Source organism: Microtus oregoni, unplaced genomic scaffold (genome assembly GCF_018167655.1).
Source record: "Microtus oregoni isolate MIOR12 unplaced genomic scaffold, Mior012 000015F_ref0000493, whole genome shotgun sequence".
NCBI lineage: Eukaryota > Metazoa > Chordata > Mammalia > Rodentia > Cricetidae > Microtus > Microtus oregoni.
The window spans coordinates 4,247,579-4,271,788 of record NW_024543074.1 but is presented as its reverse complement, the minus strand read 5'-3'; the positions used below and the strand labels follow the sequence as shown (position 1 = coordinate 4,271,788).

Here is a 24,210-nt window from a genome sequence, read left to right as displayed (position 1 = left end):
AGGACCCAAGCAGGACCATTATCCGTCTTTATTTGTGTAGGTATACCCACGATAACCATGACTTCTAATAAATGAGTGATTACTGAATCAGCTTTTTCTGAACTTAAAGCAGTTGCCCACTGAAAGCCTGAATAAGTGTCAATGGTGTGATGAACATATTTTAATTTGCCAAATTCTGCAAAGTGGAACACATCCATCTGCCAGATTTCATTCCTTTGGGTGCCCTTTGGATTAGCCCCTGCAGGCAGTGGCGTTTGGTTATAGAAAGAACAAGTAGGGAATTTCTTTACAATCTCCTTAGCTTGTTGCCATGTAATTGAAAACTCTTTCTTGAAACCTTTGCTATTAACATGATGTTTTTTTTCTGAAATTCAGAGGCTTGTAGCACACTACCAATCAATAAATAATCAATTTCTGTATTACCTTGTGCTAGAGGACCTGGCAGACCCGTATGGGATCGGATGTGTGTTACGTACATAGGGCAAAGCCTGTTCCTGATCAAATCTTGAACCTGGAGAAACAATGAGGTTAGTTCTGTATCATCAGGTATAAATTCAGCAGTTTTAATATGTAAAATAACTCTTTCTGCGTATTGTGAATCTGTAACTATATTAATAGGTTCTTTAAAATCCCTTAGCACCATAAGAATGGCATATAATTCCGCCTTCTGGACAGAATTATAAGGACTTTGTTCCACCTTATCCAAGTCTTCTGATTTGTAACCTGCCTTCCCTGATTTATTGGCATCAGTATAGAATGTACGGGCTCCAGTTATTGGAGCATCACGGACGATTCGAGGAAGAATCTAAGAAGTTCTCTTTATGAAGTTAAGCCTCTTGCTTTTTGGATAGTTGTTATTAGTGTCTCCCAAAATATTAGCACAATATTTGCCATGGTTCATTATCTTCTCATAATTTCTTTAGTTCATCAGCAGTGAAAGGCACTATAATTTCTGCTGGGTCTATGCCTGCTAGTTGACGAAGTCTCAGCTTGCCTTTTATAATTAACTCAGAGACTTTTTCCACATAAGTTTTCAGTTTTTTACTTGGCTTATGTGGTAAAAAGATCCATTCCAAAATAATATCATCTCTCTGCATTAAAATTCCTGTAGGAGAAATTTTTGATGGTAGTATGATAAGAATACAATCGAGCTGTGGATTCACCCTGTCCACATGTGCCTGTTGTAATTTTTCCTCAATCATTGTCAGTTCCTTTTCTGCTTCAGCCGTTAATTCTCTGGGATTGTTTAAATCTTTATCACCATCCAAGGTTTTGTTCAAATGAATTATTAGATCAGGTGTTATTCCAATAGCTGGTCATAGACTGGAAATGTCTCCTAACAGTCTTTGAAAGTCATTAAGAGTCCGTAGGCGATCTCTCCTAATTTGTGCTTTTTGTGTCTTAATTTTTTGCAAACCTATTTTATAACCTAAATAATTAACAGAATCTCCCTTCTGAATCTTTTCAGGAGCGATTTGCAATCCCCATTTAGGTAAAAGTATCTTTATTTCTTCAAACAGTCTGTTCATGGTATCCATGTTTGAATCGGATAACAAAATGTCGTCCATGTAATGGTATACTATAGATTTGGGAAATTTCTTGTGTATTATTTGCAATGGTTGGTTCACAAAATATTGACACAGGGAGGGGCTATTTAATATACCCTGGGGGAGGATGGCCCAGTGGTACCTCCTCGAAGGTTGAGAATTGTTATAAGTAGGCACTGTGAATGCAAATTTTTCTCTATCTTCTTTTTTGCAAAGGTATAGTGAAAAAACAATCCTTTAAATCAATAACTATGAGAGGCCATCCTTTTGGTAATAAGGAGGGCAAAGGAATTCCAGATTGCAGAGGGCCCATAGGTTGAATAACCTTGTTGATGGCCCTGAGATCTGTCACCATTCTCCATTTACATGATTTTTTCTTAACCACAAATACAGGAGAATTCCAAGGGCTGGTAGATTCTTCTATATGTCCAGCATCTAATTGTTCTTGTACCAGCTGTTCTAAAGCCTATAACTTTTCCTCAGCTAAAGGCCATTGCTTTGTCCATATTGGTTTCTCAGTCAACCATTTTAGAGGCAAGGCTGTTGGTATCTCTGAAGGGACATCAATTGCTTGTTCTTGTACAGCCCAAATGGCCGGTTTTCTCCGTTTGTAATATCTTTTAATATTATTCTCAGAAATATAGGCTCTAGAAGTAGCAGGAATGTTAATTTCGGTATTCCATTGTTGTAATAGGTCATGACCCCATAAATTCATTGCAATATTGGCTACAAATGGGCTTAATTTTCCTATTCGTCCCTCTGGCCCTATACATTCAACCCACCTCATGCTCTGCCTTACTCGAGATAGGGTTCCAATTCCCAGGAGCTGAACATTTACATTCTGAAGAGGCCAATACGGATGCCAAGATTCTGGGGTAATGATACTTACATCAGCACCTGTGTCCAGCAGGCCAGTAATAAAAATGCCATTTACACACACTCTCCGTTTAGGTCTTTGATCATTTATAGAAGTTTGCCAAAACACACGTAACTTATCTTTCTGATCATTATTGCTAGTAACAGTAGGCATGGGGTTTCCTAATTGTCCTGATGAGGCACATTCTCTGCAGAAACTGGAAATGACTGAACCATGTTTGCCATGGGGGCCTGTGAGGCCCCCCCCTCTCACGTTTCCAGTCTGTATCAGGTTGCCTTGTCTATCTCTTGTAGACCTGCATTCATTCGCCCAATGTCTGCCTTTTCCACATCTTCTACATAAACCTGAAGGCTGAGTCCTCCTATTTCTGTTATTTCTAGAAGATGCATTATTATTATTATTTCTGAAAGATGCATTATTATTATTATTATTATTATTATTATTATTATTTCTGAAAATTCGTTGTCTACAATTCCTTTTCATATGACCCATTTTGCCACAATTAAAACATTTGGTATTCTGGTGTCTCCTTTTACCATTGGAAATTGCTTCTTCTACCCATACTTCAGTGCCATAATCAAATATATCAGCATTGAGTGTATGCAAGACCCATTCTTCCAAGGGCGCTGATCTGAGCTTTAAAGGCCCCAAAATCCTTTTGCATTCCACATTTGCATTTTCATAAGCCAAAGACTCAATCATTATATGTCTTGCTTCTGGGTCAGATATCCCTATTTGTACAGCCTTAGTTAGTCTTTATAAAAAGTCACTAAAGGGTTCTCTCTGACCCTGTTTAACTCTGACAAATGATTCCATTCTCTGTCCTGGGTCTTGTGCCCTGTCCCAAGCCCTTAAGGCTGCTGTAGTACACATGGAGAGTATGTTTTCATCCAAATTAGCTTGTTCCTGAGGGTCAGAAAAGAGCCCTTCACCTAGAATTTTATCTAGGGAAATGTCAATTCCCTTCGCTTTTTCCTGCTGTTCTAAGAGTCTAGCCTCTTGCCTGAATAAGCATTTCCATTTCAATTGCGGTCCACTCTCAAGTACCGCAGAGCTCAGCTGGAGCCAGTCCAAGGGGGTTGCTCTGCTTGTCGTGGCCCAAGATCTTAGCATCTCTTTAACAAAAGAGGCTTGCATCCCAAAAGTCATGACAGCCTGTTTAATTTCCTTGAGGTCATTCATACGGACAGGCTCCCATGTATCCTCCTTGATGACCCTAGGGTTTCTGGACCCAATCACCTTCTCTGTTGTTATTACTGGAAAGGCAGGTAGAGCTGTAGGTAGAGCTTTGTGGAAATTGTCCCGGAGAGATTTACCCACAGATATAGTTAAAATTTGCCTTTCTACCCTTTGCTCTTCTTCATCAGAATTTAGAAATTCCTCAATCTTTTCAATTCTATTCACCATTGCCTTCTGCAATGTCTGAATCTCCTGTCCAGAATTATGTTCCAAAGCCTTCATTGAGGATTCTAAAGTATGGAGTTTGTCCGTTAGAGATAACATCTCATCTTTGGACATAATTTTTATGGCATAAACCGTGCCTTCTTGTATTGACAATCTTTCGGTCAATCTGTCATAAGCTTTAGACAAAATCCAATTGTCACATTCGTCAATTTTGATTCTCTCAGTTAATGTTTCATTTCCTACAGAAAGGGACTGAATCTTACGATCCAAATCAGCTGTTCCCTCTTCCATAGTAATGAATTTCTCCTTAACATCAGCCTGGAGAACTTCAAACTGATTCTTGAGAAGATTGTTGTCATTCTCAATTGTTTTTAAGCGTTCAATCTCTGCCTTAAGAATCCTGGATTTGTCTCATAAAGACTTTATCATATTTCTATTATCAAACCATTTAGTGCCAATGAAAACTACGAAACCCAGAAGGATCCATAGATGTGGGGTGATAGACACCTCTTGTAAAATCTCCCACATGGTACAATTAAAAAAACTGTTAAATTCTTGAATAGTAACGTGTTCAGACATTTTATTTATAAAAGAAAAATTTTTTACCTGCAATGATCGGTTCCTGCCAGTGGTGGTCTCTGTGTTTTTGGAGCCTGTCCTAGAACTAGCTCTTGTAGACCAGGCTGGCCTCGAACTCACAGAGATCCGCCTGCCTCTGCCTCCCAAGTGCTGGGATTAAAGGCCTGTGCCACCACCGCTTGGCCTGCCTTGAACTCACAGAGATCTGCCTGCCTCTGCCTCTGCCTCCCAAGTGCTGGGGTCAAAGGCCTGCGCCACCACCGCCCGGCCAAATCACTTTGTATCAGACCAAATCTGCCACTGTGGCAGCTTTTGTTGCAAAACCGCAGGTACTTGAGCTTCTGCTAATCCAGGCAGTGGGGTTCCGCTGTAAACTTAGCCAAGGCAGGCAGAATGGGCCTGTGTGCCGAGTATGTCTCGGACTCGGCACTGGGGCCCAAGTCACGAACTAAAAAACAGCACCCGGGAGCGTGCTGTGTCAGCTAGCGGGCTACGCACTTGAGTCGGGGGCAAAATAGCCCGACGTTGGACGCCAAAATGTAATGGCGTAAACGAATGCAAACAGATTGTAAAAAAATATATATAGCTTTAATGGAGAAATAGACTTACAGAACCACCGTTCCCGCGGAGACCAGGAAAGCAGAAGCTGAGGCTGGGAGCGTGCTTGCCAAACATTAGCCCGAGGCGAACACGCCCCCTAAGGGGCGGGACTTATCCCCACAACTTACTTGACTGGGCATGTGGCCTGCCAGGACTTCACTCTTATGAGTCATCTCTCATAATGTAGCCATGGCTACCATTTCTCCCTCAATTCTCAGTTAAGCAGATAAACAGCTCATGCACCAATGCCTTTCACAAGGCGCTCATTGGAAGGAGGCCAGGTTCTCTAATTAGAGAGTGTCTAACAGCCACCCTCTGCACCCAAGGATATTCCACCTGAAAAGAGGACACAGATTATGGAGGGACTCTGTTCAAAAACAAAGTGGGACCAAAAAGAGATGTCACAATGTCTAAGGCTAAAGCTGGAGGCTTTCTAAGGGGGTTTTCCTTGGAATCTTCAGCCTCATCCAACTCTTCAAGGAGGATTTTCTTTTGGTGCAAGGTCGATTCAATAGTTTTTCACTTTATCCTTTCCTTTCCATTACAGGTCATTATGGAGAACTCCCCTTCCGTTCTACTGACTCCCCTCTCAAGTGTACCTTTAATTAATAACAAAAATTTGACCCAGACAACCTTAGAAAATGGCACACCATATTTATCTATGTGTTTACTTGTTTGTTTGTTTAATGTACATGGTGTTTTGCCTGTATATATTTTGTGCAAAGGTGTCAGATCCCCTGGAATTGGAGTTATAGACAGTTGTGAGCCGCCCTGTGGTTGCTGGGAATTGAACCCAGATCCTCTGGATGAGCAGTCAGTGCTCTTAACCACCGAGCCTTCTCTCCAGCCCTGGTCCATTGGAACACCTCCTAGCTCCAATACAAACTGGAGTGTGGAGAGAGATGGCAGCTTCTGTATTTGTATTGTTTGTGTGGACTGTAAGATCCTTTAGGGTAGGAGAAAAATAGGCTGAGATAAAAAGAATGCAGGACTTTAAATAGAAAGCATCCATCTGTGTGGCTGAGGAGCTAGACACAGGATCTCCATGAGCGTGCTTAACCCCTCAGGTCCATCTTGAAGGCAATACTAATGAATATTTACCTCGCTGCTCTTTTCTGTTTCACAGGTACCCGTCTGCACACCGTCTTATTCAGGGGAGGAGGGGTGTGCAACACCAAGGTGTTGGTAAATGAGTATGAAATTGCACAGACTTCTGTTGTTCTCTAGATCACCCGAAGGAAGTTTTATTTCTTATTTATTTGTGTGTGTGTGTGTGTGTGTATGTATGTATGTGTACTATGATTTGCCATGGAATATGTGTGGAGGCCGGAGGACAATCTGTGGGAATTAGTTCTTCCTCTCTATAATGTGGGATCCAGGAATTAAACTCAGGTCACTGGGTTTCGGGGGAACACCCCAATCCACGGAGGCATCTGACTGGGCCTCATGTATCCCAGGTTGGCCTCAAATTCCCCATCTGGAGGAGGATGATTTTGAACTTTTGATCCTCCTGCTCCCATTTCCCAAGGACTGGGATTACAAAGCATATGACAACATGTTTGATTTAAGTGATGCTGGAGCAATGCTAGGCAAATCCTTTGCCAGCCTATGCCTCCCGCCTCCTGCCCCTGGAGTAAGATTAAAATTTCAAGTTTAAGATGAGCAAACTGAGCTGGGGAGCTGACTCAGCAGAAAGGCATTTTCTCATTTCATGTTTGAGAACCAAAGCTTGGGTCCCCACAGAGATCAACATAAAATCAGGTAGATATGCTTCCAGCCTCTAATCCCAGGATGTGGGAAGCAGAGACGGGAAACTTCTGGAGCAAGCTACCTAGCCAGACTAGCTGTCCAGAGAACTCTGGGTTCTGTGAGAGACCCTCCTTCTGCATAAGGTGAGTGATCAAGAAAACCAACCTGGGTCAGCCTTGGGCCCCCATACATGTGAGCTCCACGTATGTGTGCATGCATACATGCACAGGCGCCACACTCATGGTAAAAGTGCTTCATTCATTCATTCATTCATTCATTCAACAGAAACTTGCTTTTTGCTTTTAAATTATATTTATTTATTTTGTGTGTGTACATGCACGTGCATGCCAGAGCACATGAATGGAGGTCGGGGACAGCTCGAGGAAGTCGGCTCTCTCCTTCTACCATATCGGCTCAAGGGATTGAACTGAAATCTGAAATTGGGCTAAAGGCTGCAGCAGTGAGGAGAAAAGAGGAAGTTTATAGCAACCAGATTTAGTAGAACACTAGGAGAAAATTTGGAGGACACACATAATTTGGCTCCTAATCCAGAGGATAGGGATGCTCTCATGAGGCTAACTTTGGATGCAAACTCAGGCCCTGTAACTTCCATCTCTGTTATTTCAGTTTCAGACATCTCTGGACTGCCACGTCTAGCCACTCAACAACTCCGGGCGAAGGCGGGGCTCTGCAGCTGCAGTACAGCAGCCTGGGCGGCAGAGGGCGCGCCGACATACGCTAGGGCCGCTCTGGCCCGGCCCTTCTCAGTGGCCGCGGAAGGTGACGTGGACACGGAAGTGGTCGTCGTCGCGGCGGCACCGGTGGGATCAGGGCCCGGGGCTGGGAGTGTGGCGAGCGAGCGGACGGGCAGCGGAGGCCTCGCAGCGGCTGCGGCGGCGGCTCAAGGCGCAGGCGTGGTCCGTTGGGTGCGAATCCGCTGAGTCCACGAGCAGCTTCTCAGCCCTCTCCCCTGCCCGTCAGAACCCGGGAACAGGGACCCGCTTAGCCGGCGCCACCATGACCAAGGCCGGCAGCAAGGGCGGGAACCTCCGCGACAAGCTGGACGGCAATGAACTGGACCTGAGCCTCAGCGACCTGAATGAGGTCCCCGTGAAGGAGCTGGTCAGTACGACCCCACGAGCCCCGGGAGCCCCCTTATACTCCTGACGCCTGCCCTACGCGGGCAGGCCCCTCTCTCAAGCCTCAGTTTCCCGATCCTTAAAAAACTAGGTCTCCGGGGAGGCTGCGGTCTGCCTCAGTGTTCTTACTGCGGTGTACACGTGTCACTTTGGCACAGTTCCAGAAGATAGGGACCCTGTACCTACCCGACCCTGGGCTTCTTAGGGGCCAGGAGTGAATTTACCCTCGTTTCGGAAGCTCTCACAACGTCCAGCATCCTGCTGGGTCTTAAAATGAGAACCTGCGGGTGCTGGATGTGTTCGAGGATGAATGAATGACCTGGTCCTGGGAAGTAGGCCTTCAGATAGACCTGGGTGTGGCGCCGAACCCAGCTTCTCTAAGAAGCCTGCAATCCCAGCTGGCTGTCGTACCCCGGAAGCTGCCCTCCCTGAAGAAAGTGAAATCTCTCCGAAGGACTGACAAGGTCTCATCCCAGCTGCGCCGAAACTGTCGTGTATCGCATTTCACCCTCCATCCTCCTCTACCCCAACCCCTATTATTCCGGAGTCTGAGGCCCTGGGGACATCACACACCTAGTTGGTTGCCAATATGGAGCTATATCCTCCATCCGTGGGTTTCCTACTCTGTGCTCCCTAGCCCTAAAGTCTCCTAAAGTTGGCTTCACTTTGGATGGCCACACCTTCATTATTGCCGTTAAGGGGCTACCTTTGCCCCTGTCATTTGGCCTAGTCGTCCTTCCACTGTGGCTGTGTAGTATGATGGTTTGAATGACCTGCCCAGTTCATATCACAGCTCCATTGCTCAATAACCAAATGTCCTCGGCAAGTTAACTAACCAGCCTTTATGTCTAGATTTCTTCATTGATAAAATGGTGCTAACAGTTCCTGTCTCCTACGTTTATGAGTATTAAAATCAATGTCAAATACTTGGAAGGTAGCAAATACTGATAGATGTGGTTGGTGGTTTCCACTCTATGGTATCCAAAAGTTTTTTAGGTGGTCATTTGGACATTCAGGTTGACCTAGGATCCTTAACTGAATATTTGGTTCCTTTACCACTCTCGGAAGAGGGCCAGACTTGTGTGAGCCTGGCCCTAGGACATCCCTCTGAAACCATTTCCTCCAGGCATGTGGTCATTACAGCATTCTCCTTAGGGGGAAGAGAGAGCCAGTTTTGCAGAGCCGCTCTTGCCCTGGACACATTTGGGAAGTAGAGACAGGCTGTGAGGGCCTTGCCCTCACTCTGGTGCTCCTTAGCCAGAGCCCTCCCCAGAGAAGGCACTCAGTACCGATACTGTTGGTGGATAGATGACTGAATGAGAAAATAAAATTGTGGAGCTTTATTAGATCCCGTTCCTGCCCTGAAACCTAATAGCAGGCACCAGAGGAAAATTCTCAAGTGCCCTGGGGTTTTTGAAGGATCAGTTTTCTCTGGGACATTCTATGGACAAACCCCTCCTTTGCAGTCCTCCCTGGATCCTGGTTGGCTGGCATTTTTCTTCTTACCCCCAAGAACATTATACTTTCACACCTTTCCCTCCTGGGGTCTCACTCTGACCCCGGGCTAGTCTTCTATTTGACATCCTCTTGCCTTCCAAATCCTGGGATTACAGGCATGCGCCATCCTGCCCACCCCTATCTATCTATCTATCTATCTATCTATCTATCTATCTATCTATGGCCCTTGCTAAGTGTGGAAACATTTTCTGGAAACTGCTTCATTAGCAGATGTCACTGAATCATTCCAGTTGTTGGTTTGACTTGTTTTTCTCTTCTTTTTAGGCTGCACTCCCAAAGGCCACTGTATTGGATCTGTCCTGCAATAAACTGAGCACTCTTCCGGTAAGTCTGGCAAACACCAGTGAATCCTGGAGCCCTAAATATTCCTCATGTTGCTGGGAGCGAGGGGTGGCATAAAGTGTAATTTCAGGAAAGGTCTACAGACAGGGTCCCGCTAAATCTGAGGGTATTGGTGGGGACCGGTGGAGGAGGGTGGTTTGCCTCAGAAGTACATTCTTTCGAACAGCAGGAGAGGCAGGCTATAGGAAGTCAAGTCAGCAGGATGCTGCTGAATCACTTACGGGGCTCATCTTTTTTCTGCTTTATTTTAGTCTTTGACAAAAGTAGTTTACTGCTCTTGCATAAAGGAGATAGAGACCACTGTGTCAGTTTGCTCTGTGTTCTATGGGAAAAAAGTGAGCTTGCATCTTGATTTGTTTTGTGACTAGGTCCTAGATAGCCCAGGCTGGCCTTGAAACTCCTGACCTTGCTGCTTCCACCTCCTGAGTGTTGGGACTGTTGGTCTGTACCACCATGCCTGACTTGTTTTGTGGTTTGTTTTGAGATTATATAAACTGTGTTGTACAGCCTGGCTTCAAATCAGTGGCAGTCCTCTCATGTTAGCTTTCTAAGAGCTGGGATTTCAGGCCCCAGCACCATGCTGGGTACACATCTTTTGATGAGGTTTGATGAGACTCTCCTGCCTTTATCCCCCAAACCTGGACTTGAATTACTTGAGACTTGCTTTCCTTGTTATGAACATACCCAATGTATATCAGGTCCTTTTGATGCTTTTGGTTTTTGGAGTCTTTTTTTTGCATAGAAAACAATATAACACTTTATAACATTATAACACTTTGTACAAATATAATTGTATCCTGCTCAGATGCCTGCTCCCCCACTCTTCTCCCATCATTCCTCATGGTTTGATTTTTCTCACAACTTCTTCCAGTTCTCATTTTTCTGGAGACAGGGTTTCTCTGTGTACCCCAGGCTAGCCTCAGGCTCCTGAGTGCTGGGATTATTGGTATAACAGCACCCTGCTGTTACTTCACCCGTGTAGGCATTGATTCCTTCAGCCTCTCCTCTCCTGAGCAATGGCCTCCTCCTCTGTCGCGGTGCTCCTTTGTCATCAGGCCGTTCCTTGCTGTCAGATGCCTCTTGCATCCTGTACCGTGGCCAGTCATACCTTGCTGGATTCTAGGGTACCCTCTTGTTGGCGCAGTCAGAAGTTAACCGTTTCTTCATTGGATCATTAGTCAGTCCCTCTCAGTGTTCTCTTGGGCTTCTCTTATTGTCAACAGCATCTTCTTCCCACAGCTCATTAAAAATGGCTTCTGTTCCAGGAGGTATTGTATATCTAATTAAAGAAGGGTAGCAGCTCCTGGCAGCGTCACACCTGCTACCCACTGTGCCCGGCAGTCACTCATCACCCGAGTGCACTCTTGAATCTGAGTCTGTCCCGTTGTCTGTCCTAAGAACTTTGCTTTGACTGTACAACATGAACCCCTTGGTGTTTATGAGTCCCTCACAGAGCACCAACAGTGCTCGTTAGCTGAGTTGTAATGCCACTGTCAGATGGATGCTTAGCAAAGGTTAGTGTCAGGGACTAAGAATGAGCCTGGTTTGAATAGGACAGGTCCTAGGCATTGAGTTGCTTACCCTAAAACACATTAAGACCTGTGAAAAGTTACTGTGCTAGGTGTCACAAGAAATAGAGGCTAAAACTTAGTACTCAAGTATTGGCCATGTTTATAAAAAACAGGTGTGTATATGTGTGTTTCTTTTCTTGTAGAAGGATCTTGAGGATGGGAATTGAACCCATGGCCCCGTGGATAAGCTATGCACAGCTTTTGTGTTTATAGTGCTGGGAGGTAGACTTCGGGCGTTGCGTATGCTGGGCAAGCGCTCAACCACTGAGCTATCCCTGTAGTCCAATTTGTTGTTTGAGATGAGGTTTTGTTCTTCTGCCCAGACTTGCTTCCAACTGTACCAGCCTCCCAAGTAGCTAGGAGTACAAGTTTGTCCTACAATGTCCAGTGAGAAATCTTATGAAAGATGGAGACAGGGCATCATGGGAGGACAGGAAAAGCCCTGTATCACCTAGCAGCGGTGTAGAATAGGAGCTAATCAACAAGATGGGGAAAAAACAGCATATTATTTTTTGGTGTTTTGAGACAGTTTTTCTGTGTAACAGCCTTGGCTGTCCTGGAACTCACTCTGTAAACCAGACTGGCCTCAGACTCACAGAGATCCTCCTGCCTTTGCCTCCCGAGTGGGTTATATGTGTTTCTAATGCTGGTTTTGTGCTAATGCTGTCCTATAAGCTTGTCTAGGTAACTACTGTAATAGCAGTGTTCTTTCCGTTCCTTGTCATTTGGAGAGAAGTAGTGCAAAGGTTGGGATTTACACAGGATACTCTTGACTTGGGGGTTCCTACACCTTTAGATCAAAGTTTGTGAGCCTGACTTGGGGGTTCCTACACCTTTATATCAAAGTTTGTGAGCCTGACTTGGGGGTTCCTACACCTTTAGATCAAAGTTTGTGAGCCCTGGGCCTAAGTCTTTTTCCTCCGGGTCCTAGTCGGATTTCTGTGGCCTCACACACCTGGTGAAGTTGGACCTCAGCAAGAACAAGCTGCAGCAGCTGCCCGCAGACTTTGGCCGCCTGGTCAACCTTCAGCATTTGGATCTCCTCAACAACAGGCTGGTCACCCTGCCTGTCAGCTTTGCTCAGCTCAAGGTAAAGGCACCGAGGTTGCCCAGCCAAGTGTGACCAAGGGCTCAGGGACTAGGGGAGCATAGCTCTGAGCAGGGGAGGGGACCAGAAATGCCCTGCTCAGCTGACTGTTCTCCGAGGTGGAACATAGAGTTTTATTCTAGCTCCTTTTATCCCACTTTGAGGTACTGTGTGGAAACTCAGGCTTAGCCAGTCCCTTTCCCGTCTCTGTAGAATCTGAAGTGGCTGGATCTGAAAGACAATCCCCTGGATCCTGTCCTGGCCAAGGTGGCAGGAGATTGCTTGGATGAGAAACAATGTAAGCAGTGTGCAAACAAGGTAAGCATGAAGCTCCCAGGGGCCTTGCTCACATTCTCGCCTGGGACTTGACTCTCTCTCTTCTTGTTTACCCTCCCAGGGTACCAATAGTGCCGTATTATTAAAGCACCCAAGTCTCAGTGAGATGAGCCTGACACGCAGAGGTCTGTGTTGCTGTAGTTACCTAGTATTTATTATTATTTAAAAAGACTTATGTATGTGTGCCTGCATGAGTATGTGTACCATATACTTGCAGGTGCTCACATAGGCCATAGAGGGTATTGGACCTAGAGTTACAAGCAGTTATGAGCTGCCTGATATAAATGCTGGGAACTGAAGCCAGCTCCTGCAAGAGCAGCAAGTGCTCCTAACCACTCAGCTAGGCCTGGTGCATTTATTTTTACAAGTAGTAGGACCATCTTTTCTACTACATACAGTCCTTCTTCAGAAACCACTCACGCTCCAGTCTGACATTATGTTTATTTATATTAGTTTATTTTTTAAATGTTATCTTTTTTTAAGGATTTATTTTTGTTTTATGTGTACATGTACATGCATATATATGTACCACATGGAGGCCTGGTACCTGAAGAGCCTGCAGAAGGTATTGGGTTCCCCGGCATTGACCTTGAAGCTAGTTGTAAGATTCCTGAATTAGATGCTGGGAACTGAACCCTGCTCCTCTGCAAGAGTAACAAGCGGTCTTAACTATTGAGCCATCTCGCCAGCCTCTTAAATCCATGCATTTGTGGATGGTGGCCAGAGGATAATATTGGTTACATCCTCATGAATGCTGTTCACATCTTTTGAGAAGGGGTCTATCAGTGACCAATTAGGCAAGATTATCTGGCCAGTGAGAACCAGAGATCCTCTTGTTCCCACTTCAGTAGCACTGGGATTACAAGTGTGTGCTACTATGTGTTTTTACGTGAGTTCTGAGGATCAAACTGAGGGCCATATGCTTATAGGCAAGGGATTTTTTGTTTGTTTGTTTGTTTGTTTTTTTCTAACTAAACCGTCTCTCAACTTGAAGAGTTGTTTTCCTAGGACGTAGTAACTCTGTCCTAGTTACTAAAACATTGGCTTTATTAGGGTTAAAGCCATGACCTTTCTGAGGCAGCATTATAACCAGTAAAAAAGTCAAGATTGAAGGCCAGCAATTGGAGCCAACGGGTAAAGGCTCTTACCATCAAGCCTGATGACCTGAGTCCCATCTCTAGGACCCACATGATGGAGGGAAAGAACTGACTCCCCTGGGTGGTCCTCTGACCTCCACGTGTACACCACCCCCTTGGCACATGCATGTCCCCTCTCTTCCCCTCACAAAATAAATAAACCTTTTGAAAGGGAGTTAAGAGGCTGGAGAGAGACTGAGATGACTGAGCAGTTAAGAGCACATGCTGGTCTTTCAGAACATTCAAGTTTGATTTTCAGCATCCACATTGGCTACTCGAGGAGTATCTGATACCTCTGGTCTCCTTAGGCACCTACTCTTTCTCCCTCCTCTCTCTCTCTCTCTCTCTCTCTCTATCTCTATCTCTATCTCTATCTCACATATGTGTGAGCACACACACGCTCACACACACACTTATTTTTCCCCAAGGTGGTTTCTCTATGCAGCCTTGGCTGTCCTGGAATTCACTATGTAGAGCAGGATGATCTCGAACTCATAGAGATCCGCCTGCCTCTGCTTCCCAAGTGCTGGGATTAAAGATGTGTACCACCACTGCCCGGCTTTGAATCTTTTGAAAATGGGGTTAAGGTTTAGAAGTTTGTAGCTATAGATAGACATGTCCTGACAAGAGAGTGAGGAAGAAGGGGCATTTGTGCAAGGCTGCCCTTTCTGGTGACCAGGTTCCTTGATGATACCTTACCTTGCTCATTAGGAGCAGTGCTGTACCCTCAGTCATGCCCACTCTGCTAGGGGAACAGATTGCTGCTTCCGCAGCTGAGCACCAAATGGTTTGCCATGTCTGGATGCTGTGGGAGCAAGACAAACTTAGCCTTACCTCAGCTAATATAAGCTAAATGTGTGTGAGGGGTTCCTGTGAGCCTCAAAAGCAATGGCCTTTCCCCCTTAACTACTCAGGGTTTATATAATCTCACCATGATTGTTACAAGAAAGCAAGCTCAGAAGTAAGAACCAACCAGGCAAGGCAGCATAGGAAATCCTGTTGTGAAAACTTGGTGGGACCCTGGGAAGTGGGTGTTTCCCTTTTGTCTGACCTGTGATATCTCAGGGTACACGCACCAGTCATCTCCATTCAGCAGATACTGTTAGACTGTATGGAACCAGTCTCTCCAGAGGGGACTGTGGTAGGGTGCTCGCCTAGTGTGCTAGTGAGCTCTCTGGGACAGCATAAAACCAAGCATGGTGGCGTAAGGCCATAATCCCAGCACTTGTGATGAGGCAGGAGGACAAATTCCACGTCATTCTTGGCTATGTAGTGTGTTTGAAGCCAGCCTGAATGACACTTATTGATAATTCATAGCTTATGACCACAGAAGTAGACTGTATTTAGTGCAGAGGCCCCTTCTGGTCATATATTTCTTCCGGACATGTTCCAGGTAACACAGTGCATTATAGATGTGGTAACTAAAGCCACAGTCCTTGGTAGCACAGGCACGACTGCCTCTAGCTGCAGCACCTTCAGGCATTGTAGAGGAGTAGTTTGGCAAGTCAGAATAAGGCCAAAAGTTTCTAGAAGAGCATCTGCCCCTAGGAAGTTACCTTAGGGCAGTCTTTCTCATTTCTGAGCTGCCTGTGTTAACAGATAATTTCTGATGGGACCTTGGAGCCAGGGTAAGAATGGACATGTCATAGCCAGCCACACACCTGCTGAAGCCAACTGTACACTTCTTACTTAGTATCCAGTTTGGAGTGAGACAGGAGCTTTGGACACTTTTGGACTCTGTTCACCATCATGTTCACCCATCTTCCAGTGCCTGCAGTTCTTTGTTGGGCTGTGATTTTTATAAATTGGATTCCCTTGAAAGGTACTGATAGATCCAAGTCCTGGGTTAGCAGTTTGTGGCTTCAAACCAGGCTATGGAACCCCTCTTGTGATGAGTGTGTGTGTGTGTGCTTGAGGTTGCCAAGAACTAGGTGAGGCTTGAATGCTGTCCTCTGCTGTCTTACTTTAGAATAGATCAGTTTTCCTGTTGCTCCTTATGTCCACAGTGAAGATGGTGTGATTCAGCCGCAGTGTGTATTGAATCCCATCATGCTGCAGATGATGCCAAGTAGCCAGAGCAGGTTACCATAGTAGGTCAGAGAAACTTACGTTATCTTTGGCTTCCAGATCAGAAAATTGGCTTAAAAGAGCCAAATTGCTTGCTGAGATCACACAGAGTGATAGAATTTGGATTGCCAGAGGCTCTGAGTTACACTCAATGGAACACCAGCTTCTAAAAATTATAGGAACTTAAAAAACATGAAACAAAAAGCTTGGTGGTGGTGGCGCATGCCTTTAATCCCAGCACTCAGAGGCAGGGACAGGTGAATCTTTGTGAGTTTGAAGCCAGCCTTAGCTACAGAGTGAGTTCCAGGACAGGGACAGACAAGGCTGTGTAGAGAAACCTTGCCTTGGAAAAAAAAAAAAAATCACAGGACTGAGAGGGAGAGGTAGCTCAGTAAATAGAGCATGTGTTTAGCATGTAGAAGCCCTATAAAAACAAACAAACAGAAAAGATGAAAGGAATTTGGTTCCTCCTCCTGTGTCCACAGTGAGAACATTTGTGACTCTTTTGGGTAGTGGTCATTCATGAGTTGATCCTGAGAATTTGGAGCCCTGTGTACTGATTACAAGTGGGTGATATTTGGGCCTTTCTCTTAAAGCTGTCTTCTCCTTAGTGGGTCAGTACTCAGGTCTTAGTTTCTTACTTTCTGCGGTGCACCTGGGCACATCAGTTTGTCTTGATTTTTGCCCTTTTGTCATAGAAATTCTGTCATGGGTATCCATTGCCTCCAATCTGTCATACCTAGCAACTTGCTAGGAACAAAACAGTTCCTGCCAGTGACTTAACTGGTGTGCTGGCTCATGCCTGTCAGGACTGCCATACATGCGGGGCCAGGCTGGGATACTGATCACTACTTTATTTCAAGAAACTGAAACCAGGGGGCTGGAGAGATGGCTCAGTGGTTAAGAGCATTGCCTGCTCTTCCAAAGGTCCTGAGTTCAATTCCCAGCAACCATATGGTGGCTCACAACCATCTGTAATGAGGTCTGGTGCCCTCTTCTAGCCTGCAGACATACACACAGACAGAATATTGTATACATAATAAATAAATATTAAAAAAAAAAGAAACTGAAACCAAAGCCAGAGGGAATTACAGCGTATGAACAGGAGCAGAAGGAGAAGGGTCAGGGGAGCATGTTCAAAGGAATGCTGTCTCCCTGGGGATAACCGGGAGCCACTGGGTGGATGATGTGAACTTGTCCCTGTGAGCGTGATGGGAATGACAGAACTTTTCATAGATTCTAGTTGGTGTTGCTTTTTCCTGGAAAGTTTATTCTGGCAGTCTTAATGAACTGGAGTCACGTGACTCTTCTGCGATGAAGTATTTAAGATATAAAGATAGAATTATCTCCCCTGGTCCTGTCCCACCTTCAGGGCCCCTGATAGTCCAGGATCCTGACGTGAACGGTCTCTTTCCTGAGACCTGAACAGCATGAGAACATGAGCTGTGAGGACTGAGTAGCTCAGAGCCTCTTCTCTCCTGCAGGTCTTACAGCACATGAAGGCCGTGCAGGCGGATCAGGAACGGGAGCGGCAGCGCCGGCTGGAAGTAGAGCGAGGTGGGTGGCCATCCTTCTCCTCTTCCCTTTCCTTAATCAGCCAGCAGTCTTAGGTTTCCGGAACAGGATCTGTGGGAGGGTGCGGAAGAGTGTGTGTATGTGGAGGCCTGGGCAGGGGGCACACAGGACGGGACAGTATAGTGGCATCATGTTATCTGATGCCTTTCTCCATCCAGACCTCTCTGCAGGGCTCCACAGCCAACAAGCAACTACTAATGTCTCTGCTTTGAGTTGGCCATCCTCTGATGGTAAAATGGCACCTTCAGCATAGCTGGAGCTGGGCACATGGGTGCATACCTATAATCTCACTATTTGGGAAGCCTGGGCTACAAAACAAGACCCTCATCTCAAAAAGCAAAACCCCAAATAAAGAACCAATGAAGTAAATACCAAAATTTCCCCACAGTTCTGTCCTCTACCTCTCAGCTCAGGATCTTTTTGAAACATAGATCAGATACTGCTACGGTGTGCTTAAAACTCTTTCTTGGCTTTCCACTGAATCTAGAATGGCATCCCAAGTTAGTGGGGTGGCCAGCCTCATCCTCCACACAGGCGAGCATGCCATTAAATTAGCTTGTGCGCACTTTCTTTGGCAGCACATAGACTACAACTTAGCCATTCCTTTTCCAGGACACACTAACTATAGTTCTAGGATGTTCAGAGTTCTATAGAGAGACCCTGTATGAAACCAAACCAACCAACCAACCAAACAAACAAACAAAAAAACCCAAACCAACTCCAGCAGCAAAAACAAAAAAAGGCAGTGAAGTTTGAGTGGAGGTAAGGCAGGTGGAGGCAGGTCTGTGAGAAGTTAGGAGTAGGGTGAATGTGATCTAAATACTTTATATGAAATTATGAAGGAATTAATAAAAAATCACGGATTTATTTATTATGGGGTCCCTCAAACTCACAGATTTGCCTGCTTCTGTCTCTGGAATGCTAGGATTAAAGTTAGGTGCCACCACACCTGTTCTAAAAATAGTATTTTTCAAAGATAGCAAGCAGGCTGGAGAAATGACTCAGTGGTAGCAAGCACTGGCTGCCCTACTCAGGGAGCTGAGTTTCATTCCCAGCTCCCTGGGGTGGCTCAGAGCCATCTGTTATGTGGTTCCAGGGAACTTGACACCTTCTGGTTTCCACAAGCATTGTATGCACATGGTACACATGCATATGAAACTAAAACTAATCCTTAAAGAAAGAAAACAATGCAACCATTAGAACTTGCCTGTCTTTTCCCCTCTGCATCTCAGCACTCTGATCTTGGCTGGCTGACTTGTAAGCTGCAGTGCGAGAAAGGACGTGCACAGTATTGACTACTGGCAGTCCCTGAGCTCACCATATGGGAGTTACAGCTCTGCTTGCTATATGCATAGCTGCCGTGGCAACACAACTCACTCCTGCTTTTCCACTCCTTGCCAGCACCAGGTCCCTAGAGGCTGGGTGTGGTCTGCTCTTGGCATTCTCTGTGCCCAGCTGGACACTGGTTGTTTGCATGAAAAGGAGCTACTGTCCCGATAGTACTACTGTTCAGCTCCACTATGGATCCCCTAGGCTTTCAAGCCTTAAAAGGGCACTTAACCACCATTTTGTGGTATTCTGACTTTAGAAACATGTATTTTAGGCTTCTAAATGACTAATTTGAAAATGCATTTTTAGAACCAATAATTTGGAAGTGGGATACCTCATGAACTGTAAAGTCAACCTGAGCAAATCTTGTGTTGAGTTGATTCTTTCTGAATTAAGCTGGTGTAACTTTAGAAAAAGATTGCACTATAACCCTGACATGAGCTCCCCTCACCGTCTTCCTCTCTGTTCACGTTCATCCCACAGAACCAATATCTCCATTCTATCTTCTCTTTATAACCAGGAGGTTCAGCCCTCTGTGCACTTTTGTTCTTTTGGGGGAGGGAAGGTGTTCTCCAGGCTGGTTTTAAAACTCCCAGGCTTACAGTCGCCTACCCTCAGCCTTTTGACAACTTAGTTATTTACTCTGTGTGCCCACAGTATACATACAGTGGTAAGAGAACAACTTGTGGGAGTCTGTTCCCTCCTATGTGGGACCTAGGGATAAAACCAGGTCATCAGGGGCTGGAGAGATGGCTCAGCAGTTAGCACTGGCTGCTCTTCCAGAGGTCCTGAGTTCAGTTCCCAGCAACTACATGGTAGTTCACAGCCATCTATAGTAGGATCTGATGCCCTCTTCTGGCATGCAGGCAGAACACTGTATACATAATAAATAAATGAATATCTTTAAAAAAAACCCTCAGATCATCAGGCTTCATGGCAGGTGCCTACTGAGCCATCCTGTCTGTCCACCCATACCTTTCTTAGATTCCCCTTGTAATACTCCCTAATTTTTCTATTGCTTGTAGCCAGAAATCAGTAATAAGACTCAGTAAACCCTGAGAGAAACTTTGGTTTTTCGAGATGTGATTTCTCTGTAGCTTTGGAGCCTGTACTGGAACTAGCTCTTATAGAGCTGGCTGACTTTGAACTCACAGAGATCCACCTGCCTCTGCCTCCTGAGTGCTGGGATTAAAGGCGCGCACCACCACTACCAGGCTTTTTTGTTTGTTTGTTTGTTTTTTTAAGAGATAGAGTTTCTCTGTGTAGTCTCGGCTGTCCTAGAATTCACACTGTAGACCAAGCTGGCCCTGAACTCACAGAGTTCAGGCCTGCTTCTGCCTCCTGAGTGCTGGGATTAAAGGCATGCACCACCACCACCTGGTGAAACTTCATTTTTAAGGGTAACTTCCTTGACCCAGGCTGGTTTTCAACTCATTTAGCCGAGAGTAGCCTGGACCAGGCGATCTTCTGCCTCAGCTTCCTGAGTGCTGGGAGTACATTTTTCATAGATTCTCCCTTGATAGCCGAGTCTAGCCTGAAACTCATAATCTTACACACCCCTCAGCATCTCTCCTACCCTAAGTGCTGGGATTACAGACCTGTGCTACTGTACCTGGATTCTCTTACAGTTTCTGTGTGACCCATGGCATAAAAGAAAAGGCAGATGAATCCACTTTAATCGCTTGCGTAGACAGCTGTTGGGGGTTGTGTGAGAGGAGTCATGTTTTGAATGCAAACTGTTGCAGAGGCAGAAAAGAAGCGGGAGGCCAAGCAGCAAGCTAAGGAAGCAAAGGAGCGCGAGTTGCGAAAGCGGGAGAAGGCAGAGGAGAAGGAGCGCCGACGGAAGGAGTACGATGCCCAGAAAGCTTCCAAGAAGGAGCAGGAGAAGAAGCCCAAGAAGGAAACAAATCAGGCCCCAAGTAGGTTTGCTTTCTGTTAGCAGCATGCAGGGGCAGAGTGGTGGTTTGTGTCCCTGTGCTTATTCGTCCTTGCCTTGAGCAAGACACCTAATGTCACTACTACTTGTTTGCTAAAGATAGGGGCTCTGCCTGTTTGCCAGCAGGTGAAGAGTAAGTGAGAAAAACACTTTAAAGTTGCTGCCTAAATTGGGCATGGTGGTACTTGGGAGGTGGAGGTGGGAGGGTCACTGCACTCAAGGCCAGCTTGGTCTGCACAGTCAAGTTCCAGGACAGCTGGAGTGATGGAGTGAGACCCTGTTTCCAAACAAACAGGAACTCCCCCCCTTTTTTTTTGCCTAAAATTCTCAAGATGTTTCTCATTAGAAATTGATGTGTGAAGCTGGGCATGTTGACACGTTTGTACCTTAACACCAGGCAAGTCGAGATAGGAGGGTTGTTAAGTTTGAGCCTATGCTGTGTGTGTGGGTGATCTTAGAACAGCCGCCACACATGATCGTCCCGGGAGTGGTCACATTTATAATGTGGTATGTGTTTACCTTCTGAGCTTGTCTCTTTTTAGAGGGTGGATGAGGTTTGAAATAGGGTTTCTTCAATTAGCCCAGACTGCCCTGGAACTCAGTTTGTTGACCAGGTTGACCTTGAACCTGGAGATCCACCTGTCTGCCTCCCAAGTGCTGGGATTAAAGCCCGGTAGCACCATGGCCCAGCTCCTGAACTTGTCTTTTAGAAAAAGGTCTTGAAGTGTAGCCTAGGCTAGCTTTGAGTTTGTGATCCTCCTGTCTGAGCTCCCAGAGTGTTAACATTCCAGGCATGAGCTACCACCCTGGCCGATCTTTTTTTCTTTTTATAGAGACTGGCATTATTTAGCCAGACCTTGTGCAGTTTTTCCTTTGGAGACAGCGGCACTATAGCCCAGAGTGTCGTCAAACTTCTAGTAATGCTTCAGGCTCCTGAGTGCTGGGATTACAGACCTGTGCCCCAGTATATACTAGTTTATACTTTTTATGTAACAGTGACATTTTTGATATTAGTAATTTGGACCCACCCCCCTAAGTGGGTGGCGGTCTACCCTTTTTGAACACCCCTGATGAGCTTCCTATGCTCCCGAGGACCCCAGATCATCTCCCTGTTCCAAAGAGAATGGAAGACCCTGGGAACTGAGCTGCAGAAGGCAACAGAATGAATCCCATTGTATATAGCGCTTAGAGACCTTGGGGAAGACTGCATTTGCATCTCTGAATAGCAGGGGATTTAGCTCTCATTTTTAAAACATCTGCTCAGGACTTAAGAAGGGAGTGGATCTGCATGGATTCTAGAATTGCTCTCTACAAACTGGCTTATTTTGTCCCTCCAGAATCTAAATCTGGCTCTCGCCCTCGCAAGCCACCACCCCGAAAACACACTCGCTCCTGGGTTGTGTTGAAGGTGTTGCTGCTGCTGCTGTTGCTGTGTGTGACAGGAGGGCTGGTTGCATGCCGGTTGACAGGGCTGCAGCAGCAACCCCTCTGCAACAGTGTGAACACCATCTACGACAATGCCGTCCAGGGCCTGCGTCATCACGAGATCCTCCAGTGGGTCCTCCAGACCGACTCCCAGCAGTGAGCTTGTCCTCAGCACCTCTGCCTCCCAGCCTTGGAGCTTGGATTCCTATGGAATTGGGTTCTGCTGGACACAACCTCTTTTTAGCGTCAGACCTACCTGCCATCATCAAATGGCTGCTGATTGGTACTTGCGATCTCCCCTTTTATAGGACGTCTTTGTTCCTTGTCAGGGTTCCCTGGTGGAATGAGGAGAAATGGAGAGGGGAGGATGAGTTACCTGCATGCCTAAAGGAGTAGGCTTGGGGCGGGGAGGGAGAAGACATAGGCTTTTCTAATTACACAAGGCTGTGTAAGGCAAGGTTCCTTTCTACTAAATGGCCAGCTGTCACTACATTTATACTTTTGTATGTCACAAACCCTTTCATTCCTCCCCAGGTAACCAGGACAAATTGGAGGACAGTGTGTTACTAGGGACTAGGAATACTTGGGTAAATCTAACCTAAGCTGAAAGGGTGGAGTAAAATGTTTCTTGAAAAGATCTCAGACATGTGAGCATTTTAGTAACATACAAAATGCTTGGCTGTGGAGATGACTTCTTTGCCATAGGTCCAGGGTAGCACTTGAGGCAGAGCAGGAGAGGCTGTCCATGACTTGCCCACAGTATTCTAGCTAGTCTAAAGCAGAACTCAACTCTCACTCCAGTTTTCTTTTTTTTTTTTTTATTTAATCCAGTTTTCTTCCTTTCCCTTGATGTCATTTGGCCTCCTTTATATAATACCCAAGAGAATGGACTCCCACCAGAATCGTCCCAGCCGAAGTGAGTCTTTCATAATAGACAAGTCATGCCACCCGCAAATCTCCTGCTATCAGGGTCCTGGGAAGATCCTGTGGAATTTTGCCTCAGCTTAAATGGCTTCCACAAAATGGCAGCAGGCCAGTCTCCCTGCCCCAATTTAAAGCATTAACTCCCCAATGGCCTGGAAGCACAGAGGCAGATCTCTACAAAAGCTGCACCGGGACAGCTCCACCACCAGGACTTGGTGTGATGAAATACCTCAGAGGCATTTGATTTCAAAAAGGCAGGTTTAGAGTTGATTCTGGGCCTGTAACAGCAGGGAAGGAGTAGGGAAGTGGGAGCCAAAGGGAAACAGTCACATGGTGGTGCTGCATAGTGGTACATACACATATCTAAGCATTAGCACAAACCAGGGCAGCACCGCCCACCTTTCTGCTGCTACAGAAAGCATTTTTGCCCCCTTCTCCTTGTCTTCACAGCATCTGGATGAAGGGATCAGGAACAACTGTGTCTGGTGCTTATTTGCTAAAAACTCCTGATTGCAAGTTTCTCGACTCTCCCCTAGGGACCAAGTACCCGTCAGTTCAGAGTGGAGCCCTAGTGGCCCATCTGGACAGGCCTGACACTGGAAGAAAGGCCTTTGTCTTCTCCTCCTCCAGACAGCTCTGCCGTGTAGGTCCACACCTTACTCAGAATCACTACACATTCCTTTAGTCTTCCTCCAAGCTCCAGAGCCATTGGTACAAATGCTTTATTGAGAAAAAGTATATACTACATACATGACATCATGAAAACAGGAGTCAGCCTGGACATAGTTCCCTGGCTGGTTGAGGCAGCTCTGTGGCTGAGCCTAGTCTAGCCAACCCACAGGCAAGAGTTCACTCTGACTTCGAGATTTGATGCTTATTCTTTGGATTTCTACAATTATTAAATCCGTGTCTGAGTGGTCTGCCTTTCTCCTTTGTGTTGTGAGGGTCGACTGGGGCAACATGGGATGGTTGGTTGTCCGTGGCATCTGGTTTGCAGTAAGTGCTGGTGGAGGTGGATTGTAGTGTATCACCGTCTCTGCTCCCACAAGGAGACTCCACCCCTAACTGT

At 45.9% G+C, this 24,210-nt stretch overlaps 1 protein-coding gene across 1 annotated transcript; it reads left to right on the top strand.

Moving 5' to 3' along the window:
- Positions 1–7,513: 7,513 nt before the first annotated feature.
- Lrrc59 (leucine rich repeat containing 59) lies at positions 7,514–24,205 on the top strand. The gene is made up of 7 exons (XM_041664602.1): positions 7,514–7,878; positions 9,678–9,737; positions 12,258–12,416; positions 12,627–12,731; positions 17,437–17,509; positions 20,602–20,775; positions 22,130–24,205. Exons 1-7 carry the CDS (start codon positions 7,774–7,776, stop codon positions 22,375–22,377), a joined length of 924 nt encoding a protein of 307 aa, XP_041520536.1. The 5' UTR covers positions 7,514–7,773; the 3' UTR covers positions 22,378–24,205.
- The last annotated feature ends 5 nt before the right edge of the window (positions 24,206–24,210 follow it).

Bases quoted from the DNA above. Each gene is read 5' to 3' on its own strand.
- Lrrc59 (XM_041664602.1), top strand. From the start codon at position 7,774: ATGACCAAGGCCGGCAGCAAGGGCGGGAACCTCCGCGACAAGCTGGAC. The intron at 17,510-20,601 runs GTGGGTGGCCAT...AAACTGTTGCAG, and splicing joins CCGGCTGGAAGTAGAGCGAG to AGGCAGAAAAGAAGCGGGAG. The intron at 20,776-22,129 runs GTAGGTTTGCTT...TTGTCCCTCCAG, and splicing joins GGAAACAAATCAGGCCCCAA to AATCTAAATCTGGCTCTCGC.